Source organism: Engystomops pustulosus, chromosome 4, assembly GCF_040894005.1.
Source record: "Engystomops pustulosus chromosome 4, aEngPut4.maternal, whole genome shotgun sequence".
Taxonomy (NCBI): Eukaryota; Metazoa; Chordata; class Amphibia; order Anura; family Leptodactylidae; genus Engystomops; species Engystomops pustulosus.
In genome coordinates, this window is record NC_092414.1 from 93,798,390 (window position 1) to 93,822,446 (window position 24,057).

General features: G+C 42.5%; 1 protein-coding gene and 1 long non-coding RNA gene across 5 annotated transcripts; one reads left to right on the top strand and one right to left on the bottom strand.

Annotated features, from left to right (window-relative positions):
- Positions 1-310: 310 nt before the first annotated feature.
- LOC140126846 (uncharacterized) lies at positions 311-5,187 on the top strand. Its single transcript, XR_011854910.1, has 2 exons — positions 311-475; positions 4,848-5,187. It is a non-coding gene; the product is annotated as an uncharacterized lncRNA (long non-coding RNA).
- BBS10 (Bardet-Biedl syndrome 10) lies at positions 2,005-10,667 on the bottom strand. Of its 4 annotated transcripts, none has more exons than XM_072146760.1 (3): positions 10,577-10,667; positions 7,237-7,439; positions 2,005-5,536 (listed from the first exon to the last, which is right to left on the bottom strand). In XM_072146760.1, exons 2-3 carry the CDS (start codon positions 7,428-7,430, stop codon positions 3,742-3,744), a joined length of 1,989 nt encoding a protein of 662 aa, XP_072002861.1. In that variant the 5' UTR covers positions 7,431-7,439; positions 10,577-10,667; the 3' UTR covers positions 2,005-3,741. The 4 variants fall into 4 exon arrangements, with proteins under 4 accessions (XP_072002861.1, XP_072002864.1, XP_072002860.1 ...); XM_072146763.1 differs by lacking the exon at positions 10,577-10,667 and adding an exon at positions 10,385-10,565; XM_072146759.1 differs by lacking the exon at positions 10,577-10,667 and adding an exon at positions 9,987-10,370.
- Positions 10,668-24,057: the final 13,390 nt, after the last annotated feature.

Below are 24,057 nucleotides of genomic sequence, written 5' to 3' on the forward strand. Positions count from 1 at the left end.
TGGGGGTGCAGTGTGCCAGGGATTTACATCCATGGCACACTGCCATGGATGGGGGGAGAATGTGGAGTGCAGTTTGACATGGATGTAATGGGAGAGGGGGGGAATGTGGTGTGCAGGGTGTCCTGGACATTTCATATACAAAAAAATTGTGTTCCTTTGTGCAATCTCTCCAGCAGACGTGGCCGTATCCAAGGACACAGTCTCGTTTCTAAGGGACCATATGACTACATTTATGAGAAATTGTCTTCACACAGGTAAATTTTTTTAAATAACATCTAATTGAAGAAATGTTTATATATGGCAGATTAAGGAATCTGAATGTGAATGCCGAGACGAGAATACCCCTTTAAGCTTGTGTTTCTAAATCTTCAAAGTTGAGTTCTGCCTGGAAGAAGGTAACATATCCTCCAGATAGAAGAGGATTAAAGAGAAATTCTACAACCAAAGACGACATGTGTGAGATGCTGGATTTACAGTAAGTGCGGGTATTACACATCTGGGCACATTTACTAAGAGTAGTGCAAACAACACTAAATGCAGTTTGTCTTTGTATAGTGCAGGGTGCGCCAGATTCATGATTTCTAGCACCCATTCTTAATGAATCTGGCACTCCCTGCGCTAGCCCCAACAGTTACCCAACTTTTTTGTGGTGCACCTTAAACATAGGGCATGCAACAGACTTTGCAAAGTCCACCAGAAAACTGGCACACAGCCCTTAGTAATTGTGTAGCTCACAATTCTGCACTCAATACAACACTGAGTTTGGTTCTGTTTTCATGTACTTATCTACCACCATGATCAAGGATTGTAAATCAAGCACACTGACTTGCTGGTGAGTGCCCCCTCTGGCAGGATCTGCTCTTCTTTTAGCTTCTTATGCCCTTCTTGGGGTTAATGGAGCCTGGAGCCCCTCATGCACATTTGCATAATTTTGAAAGCCTTTTTTTTTTTTTTTTTTAAACAAGGGCATAGGAGGCCTAAAAAATAGCAGATCCTGTCAGACAGGGGCACACCAGTATGTCAGTGTGCTTGCTTTACAATCCTTCATCCTGGTGGTAGATGTCTTTTATATACTTATACAAGTTTGTAGGTGTGTGTGTATATATACATACATGGTTTCATAATTAAAGTGGTTGTCCAGGCTTGTACATTTTTTACCAGTGGAATGGGGAGGCTGTAAAAACAATAAAGCAGTTGTACTTACTCCTGTCCAACACTGTGCTCCCATCTTCCCCAGTCTGTATGAAACAGGGATATCACGACCACAGCATCCTCCCTGTGCAGCCTCTGCCTGCAGCTTAAGTGTTACACTGACCACAGCCAGAACCTGCAGCAGCTGCCGCTCTGGTTGTGATGTCACTGCTGTGCCTCTGTATATTTTTATAACTTTATATTGCCGCTTATATTGAGGTGTATAGAGTTATAATAAAAGAAGTCCTCAGGAGCATATTTCCTCAGGAACTTCTTAGTAGGACATGTCTACCCTCAGTAAAACTAATGGTTGATGTCCTTTAACCACAATATACGAAGTAAAAAGAGCCAGCAGTTAACTTGCACAGGTTTGGTCTCTGTTAAGTGCGGCTTATGTAACTTTTAGGGCAAGGAGCGGCTTGCAGGTAGAAGCAGTTATCCAAGAATGCAGGTAACTAAGGACACTTGGGCGATATCATTACAAAGTTAGGACCAACATGGCTGCCATCAAATGACAGTGGATGGAAGGTATTGAGTGAAAGGACATCTACCATCAAATTTACTGATGGTAGATTGCCCAAACTTACATGTTTCTTGGTTATCAAAGTATATGGCACCGTTTTTCTTACGTAATTGAACGGCCGCATTCTTGTAGAAAAAGACTTTGTAAAAACAACCTCAGTAAATTTACAAAGTTATCTTGTACGTAACCTGGAAACGGTCCATTCAATTTAATGAGAAGATAAAAAAACCGTATGTTGTGGAATGAACAAAAAAAAAAAAACAAAACACACACACACACAGATGCACCGTTTGCTTGCAGGATTTAATTTTATAGCTTTCACTCTGTGGTCCAAATGACACATCCCCTTTATTGTTTGGTTTAGCTACCCCTAGGCTGTATTACAGTACTGCAGAATTTAATATTCTGGTTCCCTATTACTCTTTGAGAAGTGCATGTGAGGGGGGTAGGACAGTCAAACTCTAGGAAAATTATGTGCCCATTTTACGAGCCCCCATATGGTCGTGTGCATCAATGTGATTTATACCCATCCTGGGACTGATCCGATGAGACCCTTGTGTGATGCTCCGAGCAGCTGCATGTTGGCTGGGTGTAATACATCAGCTTCACTGAGTCTGGAACAATAGATTCAGAAAAGAGTTTGGGACACTAAATCCCAAAAGGACTTTGAGTGGTTTAGTGTCCCAAAATGTACCAGTCAGAACCCTTTTGCACACATCACTTATAGGCTACAGTTTTTAAAGATCTGTGAAAACCATTCAGTGGAAACATCAGTTTTTTCACAACCGACTTTGGTCATGTTCATGTAACCTAAAAGTGCTAGATTTAGAACTGCATAAGGACTGATTCACAAAGGTAAGTATCTTCATTTTCTTTGCCCCTGCTCTAGCAGTAGAACGATAAGAGAAACTTACAGTTGCTTCTCCTTGTACCAATGATGTTCATCTCTTTGTTTCATCATCACCAAGCAACCAATAGTAACAAATGGGTGCTGTGACTGCAAACCTAGCAGAAGTCCTTGCAAAAACGTTTTGTCTGCCAAACGAACTGCAGTACCGGCAACAATCCGGCTAGCAGACAGGAAGTCCTTGCATAATATTTTACCTCTGTAAGGTGTGCAGTCTGTGGGGCCGGGCCGACATACGGGTTTGTATCCACAGACTGCACACTATTGTGTAGTTCCCAATTCTTTGCAAACGGGCTAGCAATTTTGGATTAGATGAGGAGTAACTTCTGTCATTTGATGGGTGCTGATCCTTCATGTTGCATGAACTTCCCCAATATCATCTTCACATGTGTATGTCCACACTTGTGTTTTTGGAATTTTGGTAAGATACTCTTTGAGTACAAAATAAATCTAAAATACAAAATGAGGATAAGGACTGGAGGAAGCTTAAAAGGGCATAGTCGCAGTGTGAACAGCGTCCAAATGTGGAACATAAAACAGCACAAATTCAGGTTTAGGATTACAAATATGCAGCTAGTATCTTAGGTTGCTCACCTTAGTGAAGATAGTGAAGTTAATAATTAGAAGAGTAGCTTCAATCCGCAGAGCTAGTTTTATCGGCTGCCAGTATTCCAACATACAAGAAGGCAGCTTGAAGATCATGCAAATGGAAAAAATGCTCAAGGGGGAATAGCGCATCTACAAAAACAGCTTAGTTTTTATTTTCATTAGCACGTCTAGAATTACAAAGAGTTTCGGCTTCGGAGAGAACCTTTCCTGTGCAATATATGGACACAATCAGTGGACCAATGGTCTGTTTGCAGCCTGTGTTTCGTTGGTTTGTGAGATGCACACACATGCCATTGACAAGAGAAAAAGACTGCCTGAACTACAAACATGGGCAGGAATAGGAACTGCTTGTAGCTCGCTTCCTACATACTGACCACTAGTGATCATACACTTTCTTGGGGACACTGCTGTGGGTAACCTCATTTTACTCTACTACATAGCAGATATCTCACAGCTAGAATGTATCCATCCATTATGAATAAGGATAACAAACACTTCTTAATCAGTTTCTCTAAGTGGGTTTGATATTTTTCACACCAACAACCATGTTTATAGTCACAAGTTGACTAATGCATTGGACCACAGAAGTTAGCAACTGGTACTTACAGGACACAGGTTCAAGACCCATCTCTGCTATTGAAAGCGAATCTAGATGTTTCAGTTTTTTGTTAATTTCTACACAATATAGAGGGAAGCTGAACTGTCCTGACTTTGTTTTGTAGATTTTCCCAGGAATAGATAAAAGAGCATTTCCAAACACTGTACATATAGAGGCCAGTTCTGCTTCCTGACATGTCCTAGCAAACATGTGGAGACCATCTTTAAGTAAAAGTTCAAAAGCTCCAGCCCCTGGAAATACTAGACCAATATTTGCAAATGATACATTATTTGTTAGCACAACACTATTGCTAGAGTTGCCATGGATTGTAAAGAGTTCTTGGTGCCGTTTTCTGTCTGCCTCATTGAAGCACATACTGCCAGTGTCCTGACATATGCAGGAGGGAGGCCCTACTCCTGAGCACTCTCCAGAAGCACATGCAGGATCCTCTCCCTTTGAGAGTGTGAGGTTCATAGGGACAGCTTGGTCATTATTATTTTCTAGATGGCTCCCAAAGCCAACTGAGTCATTCTGGAATCCGCCAGAAGATCCACTTTGTTCTTCAGTTTGCTTTCGTAAACAAAAGTCTACATTATTTGATGGCTCTTTCTGAGCAGCATAAAATGGTTGGAATAACTGTGTGAGCATTATAAAAGCACCATGAAAGGAGGAAACAAGTTGCTCAGTCAAACCTTTCACAGGGCCACACAACACTAGGCTGTGTGGCTTGAAGACCAGGGGACTTTCTAAAGCTAGATGCACATACTTTTTGCAACCAAACACGATGGGTTTGCAACTTGCTGCTAGAAATGAATGAGTCAGAAAATTATCACTAAGAGGTACAGAGATTGGGGATACTCCAGTGATCATGCAAAGAAGATCAATCTCCTCTGATGGTATGCAATCTACTACAGATATTCCATATAGTTTTGCGTAGTAAAGTAAGATATCATGTTGCTTGACACTTGAAAATATTATCTTGATTTCCTTCTGTTGCAAAAGTTTCACAATGTGTTCAGTTCTCTGTCTTAGGTATAGTTGGGACTGCAGGAGCTGAACATCTGATGAGACAACAAATCCTACATCGGTTTGTGAGAGACACTGACTGATCTGCTCTGTGACAACTAGTGCTCTAACTTCCCCCTCTGCTGGACAGCACACAGAGAATGTCCGATGAAGTATTAAACCGGGTAATATCCTGGAATTATCCACTGGAACTCCTGGAACTTCTGTAACCAGTTCAGAGAAGTATTTACTCACTATCCTGACCACACTGGGAATTTCACCCATAAGTTGAAAACACCTATAGAGGTAGTCACAAGTTAGTTGACTCATGAACCCCTGGATGTTACATCCAACTCTGCAGCTGAAAAATGTATCTAGTGTCTGCTGTATACATGCTCTGCACAAAGTCAGATTTCCTTCTGCATTTGAGAAAACTGAAAGAAAATGTGGACTCAGGTGCTCTGCCATAAGGCAATCCAGGACTCTACTTTGGAAGGTCAACAGCAAACTGCTTAATCTTCTTGATGCATGACCTTGCCTTTGATATTGGTTCTTCAGTGTTGCCTTCCCAGATAAAAGCAGACCTTCATTTTTATCAGCTGTTGCCTGGAGCTCTCGGAGGACAGCACAGAGGAGAAGAACAAAGGATTTCACACCATCCCCGGTAATACTGTAATGCCTGGAGGCAGAGTTCACGATCATTCTAGGGTAAAACAAAATTGTATTGATTAATAACCTCAGCGGTACATCATTTATTTAGGAAGGAAGGGCACTAGAGTGCAGTCACATATACTGCTTCGACTCTGCATCACAACGCACGGGGTCATGCCATGGTCTGATCGCATATGCGTTTCTATGGAAATGCATGAGATCCGTACCCAGCAAACGTTATCTTGTACTGTTTAAATGCAAGAGATCGGGTGCTGGTTACCCATCCCTGTGCTCTTTGATTCTGTTTCTAAACGTGTGAACGCACCCTAAATGGTATTGTCACTGGTAACCTCACTTTTTGGGCAGCAATAATGGTTTTTGAAAACAATGGATTATTTGAATTACTCTATGTAAATAAGCAGTCATTATATTAAACTATTGCAAAGTATATACCAAACACTAAGGTACAGTTCTCTGTTAGGTCTTCAACTGTCCAAAACCAGGAGTGGGGGTGCGTTCACACGTTGCAGTTAAAACTGAATCGCAATCAGCTTTGAGGTGGTTTTAGGTGCAGTTTGGTCAACTGAACAGGTGAAAGACATGAACTGAACAAGTAAATGACATTTGTGGAGAAGGTTTCCCCATCAAAATCAAATTCACTCATTCAGTTCATGTCTTTCACCTGTTCAATTGACAAAACTGCACCTAAAACCACCTCAAAGCTGATTACGATGCAGTTTTAACTGCAACGTGTGAACGTACCCTGGTAGAACACACAGAACAGGTTCAGGTTTCCATTATATCTCACCTCAATATAATCACTGTAAAGACTTGCACATGTTCTGTGTGTTTGTCCACTCCTGAATATAGCTCAAAGTAACTGACGGAAATTACTGAAGACCTAATGGAGATGTAAACTGGGCCTTAGACTTTGCAGTTTTTGATGCCAAACCTGGAATGGAGTAAAAGTAGGAGGAGAAGTAGCACCTTTTAATTATTTGTCTCAACGCATTATGATCCACACCTGCTTTTGGCTTAAAAAGCTACATCTGAATAACTGAATGTATGGGCACTCCCTCTGAGAAAGCAATCTGAGCAACTTTGATGATGGTATAATTGTGATGGCTATACAGGAGGGTCGAAGCATCTTTAAAGTGGCAGGGCTTGTAGGGTGTTTTCTATATGCACAGATGACTACCTAACAAAGAGAAAGAAGGACAGAAAGTGAACTAGAAACAGGAACATGGGAAAAAAAAGTCTAATTGGTACTTGTGCAGTGTTCTGTAGGAGCCAAAGCTAGAAACAAATTGGAGGAGGTTATAGAGACAGGACCTAACCAGAAGCCTTCTCATTTAGTGTGAGATAGTGAGAGACAGGGGTGGTGTGTGACACGGCTCTGCTACATCATCAAACACTCCTTCAGAAAGGTGTGGGTTGAGAGAGACCTGGCTGTATGAAGAGTAATCAACCTCTCACTGTTTTCAGGAATTCTCTTCAGAGATCACATGTCTCTCTCATTCATGAGGGGGGCTGGGTTAGCAAAGGAAGGGTGGGCAGCTGCCCGTCTCCATGACTGGAACACAGGGAGCAATAAAAGTCTTTTTTACAAGAATGGTGGATCTAATCCCATAGATAGAGGCATCAGTGGAGCATGTATATAGACATCTAAAAGGTATTGTGTGAGGTTTGTGGGGAAATCATTGGTGACAGGTTCTCTTTAAACGCTTCAGTATACTGAAAATACCAGAGTACCTTGCAACAGGGTGATCCAATAAAAGGCACTCCAGTATTCTTTTCCCATCTTTGGTAATAAGAAGATCACCTGTAGATTTGATAAACATAACTTGTCCTCCTTCAGGACCAAAACAGCCATGAAGAATATTCTCTAGTGATTCTGCCACTTGCAGGATTTTACCAAAATTTAGATGCTCTGTGTGACTTTGCATTTGTGCTACCTACAACAATAAAAAAGAAAGAAAAATATATTCAAGTTAAGCATGACTATTTTACTGTGGTTTACTATACAGTCATGGCCAAAATGTTAATTTTTACAATGTCTACAGCATCAGGTTTTATAATGCCAATTTGCATATACTCCAGAATGTTATAAAGAGTGATCAGCTTAACAGCAATTAATTGTAAAGTCAATATTTGCCTAGAAAATGAACTTTTTTCCCCAAAACACATTTCAACTTCATTGCAGGCCGTTCTTAAAAGGAGCAGCTAACATAGCTTCAGTGATTGCTCCATTAACACAGGTGTGGGTGTTGATGAGGACAGGGCTGGAGATCAATCTGTTATGATTAAGTAAGAATCATACCACTGGACACTTTAAAAGGAGGCTGGTGCTTGGCATCATTGCTTCTCTTCTGTTAACCATGGTTATCTCTAAAGAAACACGTGCAGTCATCATTGCACTGCACAAAACTGGCCTAACAGGGAGGAGTATTGCAGCTAGAAAGATTGCACCACAGTCAACAATCTATCGCATCATCAAGGAATTCAAGGAGAGAGGTTCCATTGTTGCCAAAAAGGGTCCAGGGCGCCCCCAAGAAGGACCAACAGGCACCAGGACCGTCTCTTAAAAGTGTTTCAGCTTCGGGATCCGGCTATCAGCAGTGCAGAGCTTGCTCAGGAATGGCAGCAGGCAGGTGTGAGTGCATCTGCACGCACTGTGAGGCAGAGACTCTTGGAGCAAGGCATGGTGTCAAGGAGGGCAGCAAAGAAGCCACTTTTCTCCAGAAAAAACATCAGGGACAGACTGATATTCTGCAAAAGGTACAGGGAGTGGACTGCTGAGGACTGGGGTAAAGTCATTTTCTCTGATGAATCCCCTTTCCGATTGTTTGGAACATCTGGAAAACAGCTTGTTCGGAGAAGACAAGGTGAGCGATACCACCAGTCTTGTCTCATGCCAACTGTAAAACATCCTGCAACCATTCATGTGTGGGGTTGCTTCTCAGCCAAGGGAATCGGCTCTCTCACAGTCTTGCCTAAAAACACATCCATGAATAAAGAATGGTACCAGAATGTCCTCCAAGAGCAACTTCTCCCAACCGTCCGAGAGCAGTTTGGTGATAACAATGCCTTTTCCAGCATGATGGAGCACCTTGTCATAAACCAAAGGTGATAACTAAAGGGCTCAGGCAACAAAACAGAGATTTTGGGTCCATTGCGTGGAAACTGCCCAGATCTTAATCTCATTGAGAACTTGTGGTCAATCATCAAGAGATGAGTGGACAAACAAAAACCAACAAATTGTGACAAAATGCAAGCATTGATTGTGCAAGAATGGATGGCTATCAGTCAGGATTTGGTCCATAAGCTGATTGAGAGCTGCCAGGGAGAATTGCAGAGGTCCTGAAGAAGAAGGATCAACACTGCAACAGATCTTGTGAAAATAAAATAAAATCATTCTCAAAAGATCCTTATGGACCTGTGGTTTAGTGTCCCGGATTTCTTTATAACACCATGGCCCACAACCACTATAATAAAGAAATAGACATTTATAATTACCTAGAGATGTGTCCGATAGAGCAAATGAAACCCATCTATGGAGGTCGGCGCGCCTGTGCTATACCTCAATGAGGCTGGAATGCTGCACACCAGCTTCACTGTGGTTGTGCAGGACCTATGGAGTATTAGCAGCGAGGCCAAGTTGTTCTGCAACACGAGTTGCCAAAAACTACGGCGTGTAAGGGGTTAAACACCCGAGATCGGAGATTTACCGATCCCGGGTGTTATTGCCGGGTCTGGGCTGTGATATCACAGCCACACACAGGCACTTTCGATATCTGATGTCCCGAAATCTTCTGACGCGCCACCGTAGAAAGCCGTCGCGTCAGAATAAGTACCCTCAATGACCGATGTAGATTCCCGATAGGGCGGTCATTAAGGGGTTAATACTTGGGAGCCATTGCCAGAAGCCCAACATAATGTTATGTCGGGTTGCGGGAAGTAGATTCCTGCACGAACATATTATTACATCGGGGTGAGGGAAGGGGTTAATGGTGTGGCCCCTAATCCAATCTTTTAACAATAATCACCTATCAGCAGGAGGTGGAACAGGTGATCAGTGTGAGGTATAGGTGTCACCAGAATAGAATAACCTAAAAACCAAAAACATGTGTTTCTATTGTATTTCTACCAGCTTAGTAACATAGCTGTCTGACTGCATTTATTACCACACCCTACAACTAAAGTCTTCCCCAACCTGCATATGCCCTGTGTGGAAGCCACAAATGATAAGGCCAATCCTATTCCTATTCACACACACAGAGAACACAAAGGCCGCAAACAACATAGACTACACATGGTGGTTTGCAGCCAGCCTAAGGGACATGACACTTTTTGTTGAAAATTCAGTGCCAAATACATAATCTGCATTTTGTTTCGATTCTGCTGGCAAAAGTGCAGCATTATACGCGTAAAAAAGCAGACAATCCTGGCTAGATTTCTGCAACATGTATAAAATAATTCATCCTTCACGCCTTGTGACATACCTCATTCCCATCAATTAACAAGCCCATAGAAAAATGGCTATTTTCATCATCCCTCAACTAGGGGTGCCGCATGCATGAGGCGAGTTGAGTCCCTTGTCTCAGGCTGCACCACCGGAAAGATGGGGGTCAGCATCATGGGTGCAATCACCTGCTATAAAGACAACTAACAATGTCAGAATGAGTGTGAGAAACAGCATGGAGAAGCTACTGAAACAGCCCCGATATATGTAATACTTGTGGATGGATCGTAGGGGGCGCCGCTCTATAGCGCACCTCAGGCAGCAGAGAGGTTACAGTCCTCCCTGCCCTCTACCTACAATCCCGAGAAAATAATTTGTCCCTTTCTTTCCAGTCTAGTAAGTATACTGCATTCCTGCTCATCCGATCCCCAGACTTACAGTCTAATATAAAATACACTTGTGTGTACAGCGCTGTATGCCCCGCCCTTCTGGTGACGTCATGCACACCCGTCACACAAGAGATGTCTACATCCATAGACAGTTATGTTTTATAAACTCCGCGTATATATACACTGCGGGGAATACCGGGTCACCGGTACCAACTATTCTACCGCGAGCCCCCAGTCTCACCTTCCTCGTGTTACCATGACAACCACTACAGGAAGTACTGCGTCATGACCATAGAGGAAGCGGTAATCCTCCTATAAAAGGACAGTCATGGCCACGCGCCGGTGCACCACGTGACCGGCCGTTCCTCAGACAGGAGTGTGGTAGCTGGGGTGTAATATATGTGAGCTGTATATAACAATGTATAGAAGAGGTTACTGGGGAAGTAGGTCTGATACTTGGCGTGTAATATGTGAAGTGTACTGGAGGTATAGACAGGTGAGGTGTGTATAAGAGGTTACTGGAGGTATAGACAGGTGAGGTGTGTATAAGAGGTCACTGGAGGTATAGACAGGTGAGGTGTGTATAAGAGGTCACTGGAGGTATAGACAGGTGAGGTGTGTATAAGAGGTCACTGGAGGTATAGACAGGTGAGGTGTGTATAAGAGGTTACTGGAGGTATAGACAGGTGAGGTGTGTATAAGAGGTTACTGGAGGTATAGACAGGTGAGGTGTGTATAAGAGGTTACTGGAGGTATCGACAGGTGAGGTGTGTATAAGAGGTTACTGGAGGTATAGACAGGTGAGGTGTGTATAAGAGGTTACTGGAGGTATAGACAGGTGAGGTGTGTATAAGAGGTTACTGGAGGTATAGACAGGTGAGGTGTGTATAAGAGGTTACTGGAGGTATAGACAGGTGAGGTGTGTATAAGAGGTTACTGGAGGTATAGACAGGTGAGGTGTGTATAAGAGGTTACTGGAGGTATAGACAGGTGAGGTGTGTGCAGCATCCCACACCGGGGCCTAGCCTTTTTTTTTGGGGCCTGGAGACAGCCGGGGCCCAGAATACCGGAGTGGCTGGCGGTTGTGGCCTGGGCACGCTAGTGTCATGGTGCTTGGTATGGGGACCGGAGGGCTGTCCTACAGCCTGGCTGGTCTCTGGCAAGAAATGAGGTAGAGGGAGAGGCTGTGGTACTAGTTCTCCCTGGGGCAGCCCTTATAGTCTGTATTATGTGTCCCTGGTAGATAGATGGGGCGCCCTTGGTGATGACCAGATGTAGGCAATGTTGTGCATAAAAGTAATTTACAGTTCTTTATTCAACCAATGGTAACAACTGTACAAATGCAGTACTGGAGTGATTTTGGAGAGGAACCTCAGGAGTTGTCTTAGCAGCTTGGATGCAGGGGCAGGATACATGTAGCTGCATCCAATCCTGGAAGCTGCAGCTTTGTCCTGTTTGTGGTTCAGTATCGCTCATTGTCAGGTTGATGAGCTGAGTTCTAGTAGCTTCTGCTGTGGTGAGAGCTGGGCCTAAGAGATCTGCTCTCTCTGAAGTTCCTAGAACTCTCTCTGAGCTCTGACTGACTTAGCTCCTCCCCTGACAAAGGCTACATTCACACTGCCGTAATACGCCGCGGTGCGCCATGTATCTCTATGGAGAGGGGCGGGGGTGAGCTGAGCTCACCTCCTCCTCCTCTCCCCGTGCACTGCCGTTGCCCGCTACAGTAGGGTACGGGCGGGCAACGGCAGTGCAAGGGGAGAGGAGGAGGTGAGCGCAGCTCAGCTCACCCCCGCCCCTCTCCATAGAGATACATGGTGCACGGCGCCGTATTACGGGTAAAGATAGGACATGTCCTATCTTTTTCCCGGGTACGGCAGGGCGCCGTGCGCCCGTTGCCATCTATGGAGGACGTATATCGGCCGTATATACGTCCTCCATACGGTAGTGTGAATGTAGCCTAAGGATTTAGTTACTGCCTAGTCAGGTGGTCTCCTCCTCCAATCATACTCCAGTTACAGTGGAACATCATTGGTTGATAAGATAACATTGCTTTAACCCTTGCCTATCCAGGCAGAATCTACCGCGGCACAATTACCTAATTATATGTGTAGTGTCCTGCAGGGGAGTTGATCAGACTCACTACCAGGGGGACACGCATATAAGGGACTTATTTGCAACAACTCCTCTGCCTTGCATTGGCAGGAATGTTGCATGTGTATAAGAGGTTACTAGAGGTATAGACAGGTGAGGTGTGTATAAGAGGTTACTGGAGGTATAGACAGGTGAGGTGTGTATAAGAGGTTACTAGAGGTATAGTGCAGTGAAGTGTGTATAAGAGGTTACTAGAGGTATAGACAGGTGAGGTGTGTATAAGAGTTTACTGGACGTATAGACAGGTGAGGTGTGTATAAGAGGTTACTGGACGTATAGACAGGTGAGGTGTGTGTATAAGGGGTTACTGGAGATATAGACAGCTGAGGTGTGTATAAGATGTTACTGGAGGTATAGATAGCTGAGGTGTGTATAAGGGGTTACTGGAGGTATAGACAGGTGAGGTGTGTATAAGAGGTTACTGGAGGTATAGACAGGTGAGGTGTGTATAAGAGTTTACTGGACGTATAGATAGCTGAGGTGTGTATAAGATGTTACTGGAGGTATAGACAGGTGAGGTGTGTATAAGAGGTTACTGGAGGTATAGACAGGTGAGGTGTGTATAAGAGGTTACTGGAGGTATAGACAGGTGAGGTGTGTATAAGAGGTTACTAGAGGTATAGACAGGTGAGGTGTGTATAAGAGGTTACTGGAGGTATAGACAGGTGAGGTGTGTATAAGAGGTTACCGGAGGTATAGACAGCTGAGGTGTGTGTGTGTGTATATAAGAGGTTACTGGAGGTATAGACAGGTGAGGTGTGTATAAGAGGTTACTGGAGGTATAGACAGGTGAGGTGTGTATAAGAGGTTACTGGAGGTATAGACAGCTGAGGTGTGTATAAGGGGTTACTGGAGATATAGACAGCTGAGGTGTGTGTAAGAGGTTACTGGACGTATAGACAGGTGAGGTGTGTGTATAAGGGGTTACTGGAGATATAGACAGCTGAGGTGTGTATAAGATGTTACTGGAGGTATAGATAGCTGAGGTGTGTATAAGGGGTTACTGGAGGTATAGACAGGTGAGGTGTGTGTATAAGAGGTTACTGGAGGTATAGACAGCTTAGGTGTGTATAAGAGGTTACCGGAGGTATAGACAGGTGGTGTGTGTGTGTGTATAAAGGGTTACTGGAGGTATAGACAGGTGAGGTGTGTATAAGAGGTTACTGGAGGTATAGACAGGTGAGGTGTGTATAAGAGGTTACTGGAGGTATAGACAGGTGAGGTGTGTATAAGAGGTTACTGGAGGTATAGACAGGTGAGGTGTGTATAAGAGGTTACTGGAGGTATAGACAGCTGAGGTGTGTATAAGGGGTTACTGGAGATATAGACAGCTGAGGTGTGTGTAAGAGGTTACTGGACGTATAGACAGGTGAGGTGTGTGTATAAGGGGTTACTGGAGATATAGACAGCTGAGGTGTGTATAAGATGTTACTGGAGGTATAGATAGCTGAGGTGTGTATAAGGGGTTACTGGAGGTATAGACAGGTGAGGTGTGTGTATAAGAGGTTACTGGAGGTATAGACAGCTGAGGTGTGTATAAGAGGTTACCGGAGGTATAGACAGGTGAGGTGTGTATAAGAGGTTACTGGAGGTATAGACAGGTGAGGTGTGTATAAGAGGTTACTGGAGGTATAGACAGGTGAGGTGTGTATAAGAGCTTACTGGAGGTATAGACAGGTGAGGTGTGTATAAGAGGTTACTGGAGGTATAGACAGGTGGTGTGTGTGTGTATAAAGGGTTACTGGAGGTATAGACAGGTGAGGTGTGTATAAGAGGTTACTGGAGGTATAGACAGGTGAGGTGTGTATAAGAGGTTACTGGAGGTATAGACAGGTGAGGTGTGTATAAGAGGTTACTGGAGGTATAGACAGGTGAGGTGTGTATAAGAGGTTACTGGAGGTATAGACAGGTGAGGTGTGTATAAGAGGTTACTGGAGGTATAGACAGCTGAGGTGTGTATAAGGGGTTACTGGAGATATAGACAGCTGAGGTGTGTGTAAGAGGTTACTGGACGTATAGACAGGTGAGGTGTGTGTATAAGGGGTTACTGGAGATATAGACAGCTGAGGTGTGTATAAGATGTTACTGGAGGTATAGATAGCTGAGGTGTGTATAAGGGGTTACTGGAGGTATAGACAGGTGAGGTGTGTGTATAAGAGGTTACTGGAGGTATAGACAGCTGAGGTGTGTATAAGAGGTTACCGGAGGTATAGACAGGTGGTGTGTGTGTGTGTATAAAGGGTTACTGGAGGTATAGACAGGTGAGGTGTGTATAAGAGGTTACTGGAGGTATAGACAGGTGAGGTGTGTATAAGAGGTTACTGGAGGTATAGACAGGTGAGGTGTGTATAAGAGGTTACTGGAGGTATAGACAGGTGAGGTGTGTATAAGAGGTTACTGGAGGTATAGACAGCTGAGGTGTGTATAAGGGGTTACTGGAGATATAGACAGCTGAGGTGTGTGTAAGAGGTTACTGGACGTATAGACAGGTGAGGTGTGTGTATAAGGGGTTACTGGAGATATAGACAGCTGAGGTGTGTATAAGATGTTACTGGAGGTATAGATAGCTGAGGTGTGTATAAGGGGTTACTGGAGGTATAGACAGGTGAGGTGTGTGTATAAGAGGTTACTGGAGGTATAGACAGCTGAGGTGTGTATAAGAGGTTACCGGAGGTATAGACAGGTGAGGTGTGTATAAGAGGTTACTGGAGGTATAGACAGGTGAGGTGTGTATAAGAGGTTACTGGAGGTATAGACAGGTGAGGTGTGTATAAGAGCTTACTGGAGGTATAGACAGGTGAGGTGTGTATAAGAGCTTACTGGAGGTATAGACAGGTGAGGTGTGTATAAGAGGTTACTGGAGGTATAGACAGGTGAGGTGTGTATAAGAGGTTACTGGAGGTATAGACAGGTGAGGTGTGTATAAGAGGTTACTGGAGGTATAGACAGGTGAGGTGTGTATAAGAGGTTACTGGAGGTATAGACAGGTGAGGTGTGTATAAGAGGTTACTGGAGGTATAGACAGGTGAGGTGTGTATAAGAGGTTACTGGAGGTATAGACAGGTGAGGTGTGTATATGAGGTTACTGGAGGTATAGACAGCTGAGGTGTGTATAAGGGGTTACTGGAGATATAGACAGCTGAGGTGTGTGTAAGAGGTTACTGGACGTATAGACAGGTGAGGTGTGTGTATAAGGGGTTACTGGAGATATAGACAGCTGAGGTGTGTATAAGATGTTACTGGAGGTATAGATAGCTGAGGTGTGTATAAGGGGTTACTGGAGGTATAGACAGGTGAGGTGTGTGTATAAGAGGTTACTGGAGGTATAGACAGCTGAGGTGTGTATAAGAGGTTACCGGAGGTATAGACAGGTGGTGTGTGTGTGTGTATAAAGGGTTACTGGAGGTATAGACAGGTGAGGTGTGTATAAGAGGTTACTGGAGGTATAGACAGGTGAGGTGTGTATAAGAGGTTACTGGACGTATAGACAGGTGAGGTGTGTATAAGAGGTTACTGGAGGTATAGACAGCTGAGGTGTGTATAAGAGGTTACTGGAGGTATAGACAGGTGAGGTGTGTATAAGAGGTTACTGGAGGTATAGACAGGTGAGGTGTATATAAGAGGTTACTGGAGGTATAGATTTTTCTTTTATTAAACAAGGGGGTACTAATTATTTTGTGCACTTGTGCACATATGTGTAATATTGAGTTTGATGTATCCAATTCTCTTATTCACCCTATGGAACTATATGTAAGATAGAGGATGTGTGTATAGCACCACCTACAGGAATATATGACCTTTGAATCAGAATGTTGAATTTCTAGGATGTTCCCTGCTCCCACTATAACTCAGAAACATTTAAAAGTTTTGGGAGAACTGGGTTTTCAAGGGTTCATTTTTTCACTTCCGTTCACAAAGCCATATGAGGCTTGTTTTCTGCAGGGCAAGTTCCATTGAATTACCAATAATAATAAAAAAATGGTGCTATTACCCTATATACTCGAGTATAAGCTGAGTTTTTCAGCACAAAAAAAGGGCTGAAAAACCCTAACTAGGCTTAAACTCGAGTCAAGAAAAACCAAAACAAAAAGTGTACTTGCCTTTCGACGCCCCCCCCTCCCCCGCCACTCGCTGCCATTCTAATGTGCACACTGGCATCGGCACACACTATGAGGTCAGTGGGGGGCTGATGTCACTGCCTGTGATGGACCGCGCTGGGACATCACAGCTGTGGTGTATAGAAGAGGACATGTCGGGGGGGCATCAGAAGGCGAGTACACTTTTTTTTTTTTTTCCTACAGGCATTATATTGGGGGCAGGCAGGCTGTATACTACAGGCGGGGCTGTATACTAAGCGGAAGGGGGCTGTGACCAATGCATTTCCCACCCTTGGCTTATACTCGAGTCAATAGGTTTTTCCAGTTTTTTTTTGCGTTAAAATTAGGGGTCTTGGCTTATACTCCGGTCAGCTCATATTCAAGTATATATGGTATCTTACAGGGTTTATTATTGCAGTTTTACTTAGCAGTTCAAATGATATATCCCCTTTATTCTTGGAGCATCCAATTTATATAATCCCGGTGTTTTACTCCCTTTAGAATACTTCCAGGGAAAAATTTGTATTGCCTTATTCTGACCCCTTTTTTATACTTTTGTGTACAAAGCTGTTTAAGTGGTAATTTATTTTTTATTAGAGGGACTGGTGATTATGTTGATATTTTGGGAAATGTAATTCCTTTTGAGCATTAAAACACCAAAGGAATTAAATATTCCAGTTACATTTCTTTATTACATGTGTTGAGACTAAAACATGAAAGTGATAAATGAAAATCAAAATTACGGTAATATACCATGAAGGTCTGGAAGGTTTGAAATGATACTTAAAATCAAAGGGGAGAATCAAATTTCAATCCATTCCAACTTCAGTGGAAATGCCTCAAGACAAGGAAATGGCAGTCAGGGTACCTTTGACTAGCACATGGAGGGCTGCGTGAAATGCCTTCTCACACCTCCTGCTGCTTTGTTGTTGCTCCGCTGTGGCCCTTCCAAGTCTATTGGTATCTGCTCAAGGCTTCAGACACTGTGGCTTACCCAATATAAGGCCCTAATCACAGTATCATACTAAGGCCCCTTGCACACGATATGGCAGGCAAATGTTAGCCATATGAAGTACAACTAGCTTACATACGCCATATGAGTGCATTGTGCACAGGCGTGTCACCGTATTGTGCTGCACCCGGAAAAAAGACACAGCATGCTCTATATTTTTTCGTACGTATGGCCCAGGAGGGGTACATAGCACTACTCTTCTCTAGCAGGCCGTATGCTATACCTGTGTCCCTCCATGTCCTGTTCCTGTGCATGAGACCTTACCATTGTAAATTATTTTGATATTCTGCAGGAGCCATGGATTACTTGACCCCAAGTAGCAGGACTCAGGACTTCCTGTTGTATCCCATGTCTTGCTGGATTTTGTCAGATGAAGGGGCAGTGCAGTTATTACTGTATCCTTAATAATAATCACCATATATCAGCAATTGAGCGGCGCGGATGCCGCTGCCTTGTCACGTGACTTGGGGTGCACTGTACAGGTTAATTTAGCCAACTCAAACTTGTGCTCACCTTTCACTCAGGACACAAATGGAGCATAAATCACACCTCATACAGCTCCAGCACTCCAGATATTATCTGCTGCCACCACTTATTGTATTTACACTGGAACCAATAAGTATGTCACTCTACATCCACTCTTGCCTCTCAAGCAGTTACCTTGTTACACCACTAGACATGCACACTCAGCACTCTAGCAGTCACACAACTAACCGCACTTTACAAGGTGATGAGTTCGCAGAGCAGACGGACCAAAATTAAACGCTTTAATTACAAAAGGTGTACAATTATCCATAAAGATGCATTCGTTTTGAAAACAAATGCGTTTTTTGTCCATTTTTAATTGCGCAAGTTCAGAAAACCAGACAAAAATGCATGTGTTTTCATAAACCGCATGCGTTTTTTAAAAAACGGATGCGTTTTTTTACTATCTGAAAACGCACTAACTAAAAACGGCCCAAAATTGCTTTGTGTGACATCACCCTTATCAGAATACCTTTTCTCTGTGTTTGTTCCACTTATGGTTTTGGTTTACTGTGGGAGTTGCCTAAATGTTACTAGCTCTTTCTGGAGAGAAATTGGAGAATGCAATACTGTCATTGTTTTTTAACATTAGAAACTTTGCAGTGTTCATGTTTCATGAAGCCCAAGATATTGTTTTATATATATTGTATAACATTGTTTTGTCCTATTATGGGACTTTTTTGAATGCTTGTATAATACAGTATGATACTTTTATATTGCAGTGTATTATACACATCATCTAAGATGTTTTCCTACAGAAGAATAGCCAGAGACTATTGCAAGGTCTCAGTTTGCCATAAAATCTACTGGATCCTTACAATCGCATGTGGGGGAGGCCAATAAGATGAGAGAGATATTTCCCTAGAAAGCATTTGGATGTTGGAGACATCATTTATCATAGGTCCTAATGGGTTAAACCATCCACATTTTTTGAGCCTCTTGAAATTCAGTTGATTTAACAGAAATTGATTTACGAGGGTTTATAATAATATAGGTAGACAGACAGGGCATTGTGCTATTAGCGATGATGCCCCCATGCCCCCGGGTAAGTGTTGATAGGCTGTCTTGGAAGGCCATATCCTAATCCACAACCAAATGTCCTCCTCTGCCCCGTATATAGCATATGCTAATAGACATAGCTCTGTCTCTCCCCTATGTCATGTATTAGAAATGGCAGTTTATGACCATGTAAAAACTATATTTCAAAGCCATAATTCACAGATTTCAACTACTCTATGAATTTATGACCAGTGTCCTCCAGCACTTTGAAGTCAGGAAGCCAATAAAATAGGTATTAGACAATTGGATCAGCGTTTCATCATGGTGTTCGGTATGTCTACATTGGTAAATTCACGCTGTGCATATCTTCTCCTTATAAGACTCCTGGAAGAAGATATGACATCCATAGTAAATATGCCCTGCAAGCTCAAACCTTGGTAATAAAAGAGGCAGGATTAGGGAGACATTTAGAAGAGTATACCAGCATGCACTCAAATGTCAGACTCAAGATACTTTGCAGAGCTCTCCAGGATTTCAAGCGTTCTCCTCCGGGGGGTTTTTTGCCAATCTAAATAGTAAGAGCTCTGTTTTTTCTTTATTTTATCCAGTTTTATTTATGTTTATGTATGTCTTGTTTATTCCATCCTTTTCTGAGCCTATAATTCTTGTGCCTTAGCATATTAATAATTTTGCTCCTTGTGGCAGTACCGGTGAGTTACCGCTAAGCTGTGTTACCCTGTGTGTGTCTCCTAGCCTGTGTTCTTCTACAAGCAGGGTCTGGGTCAACGTGTTCCATACCTAGGTTCGTGCGTTTCTGGATGTACCTGTGCTGCTCCTGGAGTAGGCATCCTGATGGCTACAGTAATTATGCGGAAGTGTAACGGTAAGTGTGAGCAGGGTGCCTCTTTGCAGTCACATCCATAATCCTCTGAGCAGTAGGGGGAACAGAGCGTGTTTGTGTGTCCCCTGGACACAAGCAAAGCAATCAAAGACTGCTTTACCAGCTGGATTTGGCTATGATGAGGTCTAGAGCTTATAGGTATTTATTACTTCTAGGATTAGCTCAATACAATACTGCATCTAACATATCAGTACACACAAAACAAACAGGACTCAATGTGTTATCATCACATTTTAATTCTAACTGGAATTACAAAACTACTGACCAGTGGTAGTGTTTTAATGTTCAAAAAGCCATTGGACAAGGTGTTAAACACACATGAACAGTTAACATGCTGCAAGATGGAACATTTGTCATTCTTTTTCCAAGATCTTGGACACCTCCTTATACATTAGACCTCTTATATAACCACCACTGCAGACAAAATATGGGATTTTTCATTTTCTACCCTGAAAGATGGGAGGGCTGCCATGAGAAACGCCTCCATTTTGGCTGGAATGGTATTATGCACAAGGTCTAATGCGGCTGGGATACAGGTTCAACACAGAAAGATCATCAAATAAACCCTTGAGAGATATATAAATAATTGTCTTGTTTTCTATTGGTCTTCTCACATTCATTATGTCATGGGTTCTGGCTCTTCATCAGTACATAACACTGGTCTTTACTCAATGTAGTTTATATAACAGTCTATTGGTTGTTTAAAAATGTAACAGTACAAAACAAGCAATGATGGTAAAACAACAGGCGTGCAGAAAAGTAGACAAGTCCAGCTTACAAGAGGTCCCAGTACAGGAATACCCCAGGATACACAATTGATAGTTGACTGGATTTCTTGTACTTAAAAGCGTCAAGATGCATAAAAAAAAACAAGAATAACTTTTACACATCATCATGAAGTCACACTTTTGTGTAAGAGGTCACTGCTTGTTGCTATGGCTATTAGGAATATGTCACAAATTGTAATGACTTCACTGTATATACACCCAATATGTGGACATAAATGCAACAACTTCGGATACATCACAGACCCCCCCCCCATCCTCTGACCCTCCAATCCTCCCAGTATCCTGTGGAAGGGAGTCCAAGTCAGAAGAAAGCTGATTAACTGGAAAGTACGCACAGCTTACCCTTCAAGAGTGAAGGAGATAAATATCTGACCAAGTATTGCAAATCCTCTTAGAAAAATAAGAGCATGGGCTTCAAACCTGTGATCGTACGAATATGGCACCGACCCCCAAACACTTCTACAAACTCATTTATCAAAAAGGCACAGTTATCAATATTCAGACAGCTCACTGGCTTTCACTCTCATCCAAAAAGTGCACATGTAGGACATGAAATACATGATCTACCGAAAAATGCTAACCACCACTGTATCCTAATCTCCATCATAGAATATACTGCACTAAGGAGACAAACGGGCTTTGCTTTCCCACTGGCAAAACTGCAAGGCATTTGTGCTCCATTTAGTGCTGGAGGATGTACACAGTAATGTGATAGGAGGACTTCATGAAAGTCAAGCAGAAGCTGTGTCCATACAACTTATCAGCTTAGTTCCAGGGTACAAGTATGTGCAATCGTATGAAATCTGACTGTACCTTATAACATACTTTGTTACACTGGACTCAAACTATTGCCTTCTAAAAACATGACATATTAGGATATACAAGTCAACCCTCTCTAAATGACCAGCCCCTAATCCAGACATATTTTCACTTCTACCGTCTTGGTGTAGGCCTCCCACTCAAAGAGCATTTTTCAATGGAATTTGGGGTGGTCATCTGGGAAGTTTCACTGTACTGTATATACATGTAATGTGTGGGGCTGCCTTCTACGTATATACACAATACTGCCATTCTTAAAAAATATGACCATTCTGGGTCATCTGTAACAGAATCTGCTTCGTCGAGAGGAACTCCGGAGTGTTACAGGCGATGATGATATGTACTATATTTATATTGCTAAAACTGTTTGCTATATTAATAAACCACTATACAAATCACATAAAAGTCATTGTGGAGTGTGATGAACAGTTCCCCTGTACATGGATGAAGCAGATATAGCTATAAAACACATCACTGTACACCACTTCTTAGCCTTAAGGCCTGGATGTCATGACACCTCGCCTTACAGGGAATCATGGGGTGCAAGTAGGGATTGGTTATTACATTGGTGATCTGAGGAGTAAGAGAAGATTAACTGGAAGATACAATGTTGTATTTCATTCTTCATATAAGGATTATTAATGTACATACAAAACACTAATATTACTACAGTTAAAATGTTACAATCTACAGTATATGGAGATACTCCATGCCAAATACACAATCATACTCTAGTATAAAGAAATTTTGGTGTGACGCAAGTTCAGACATACAGTAAATCTACAATTCTTTGTGTGGAAGCTTCATCTACTGTATAGTATGGAATGTTCCAATTGCTTTGGCAGGAAGAGCTGTCGTCATTTAACCCTTCTAGTTCATTTTGGCAAATATCTAAAGCTGTCAAAAAAGGAATCAAAAAAAGGTTAAAATTCTCACTTCTATAGAATTAACTTCAGGTTTTGGCTAAAAAAAAAAACTGCACGAAATACTTCAGCATTCTGTCCAAAAATGCTGATAGGTATTGCTTCTTTAAAAGGCACCTGTCACCAGAAGACCCATTTTTAGCACTCCCACAGACCCCAGAGAGCATAGTACATACACTGCCAAATGGTGTTTACAGAAAAAACTGATATGTTATATAGTACCTTACAATACCATGATCTCGTCCCCTGGTAGTGGCTATAGAGAAGCTGTCCCCCCCCCCCCCTTTTGGAAACCGCTCCTCCATGTGTCCAAATAGAAGTATTCAAATATATGAATAACTCCCATCATCGTTTTAATTTATTTGAAAAGGACACATGGAGGAGCGATTTCCCAAGGGGGACGGGGGGCTGCTCCTCTATAGCCACTCCCAGGGGATGAGTGCCTAGTCAAACAGCACATGGCATTGAAAGGTACTATATAACATAGGTTTTACAGAAAAACAGATATGTTTTATACAAAACGCTTTGGCTGTGTATGTACTATACTCTGTGGGGACTGGGGGAGTGCTAAAAATGGGTCTCCTGGTGACAGGTTCCCTTTAATGCAACTTTATGTAAAAGGATTTAAAGTCAATAGAACTGACTGAGATCAACAGCGCCTAGCTGCTTTTTCAGGTCATGTTCACATGCTGCTTTTAGATACACAACTTAAACACAGCGGGCAGCTTGCCCCCATTGCAGATGTGTTTCCGACCAGGAAAGAGCAACACGCGTTTCACATTGTGTTCTGGCAAAACCTTTTGTTGTTCATTGCCAATTGCAAACGTTTAGGTTTCATCTGATTGGGACACATTCTTTCCCGTTTTGTATTTCTAAATGTAAATCAAAACACAGTGTGTGAACGTGGCCTTAGCCGGTGGCACTGGGCTGCCAGTGATAGAATAGAGGAAACAGGCGAGTAGATGCATTAAAGCAGCTTTGTTAGAACCATAAATATACCACTATATGCTTTTCCATAAAACAGTTCTAGGGACAGTAAAAACACAGATGTATAAAAGTGCGTATAGATGCTTATTTTACTGTGGGTTTGATTTGCAGCCACAGTATTTCACTTTTCTGGCTTGTACAATGTAAAAAGCTATGACATCAATGCTGAAGTAACGATTATGGCGTCTCCTGTTCTTGGTTACACGGTATCGGCAGGATAGTGCTTTACTGACCAGGGCGTAAAATGCACATGAAACAATCATCTTTATAAAAAGAAAAAAAGTCTTAAAAAAATAATTCAGCTTGAAATGCATAAGTTCTAACATAAATACAAATAACTGAAACCATAGACACAGGAGAAAATGCCAGCATTTCCAAGAATAATTATGTGTAAAGGGAACAAGCTGAAAACCCATTCAGAAAAGTGTGTATTATTCTATCACCTGTTGCACCTTAAATTACATTGGAATTTCTCTACTCGAAAGTTCCTGCAGTCAGATAGTGAGTACATAGAAATCAT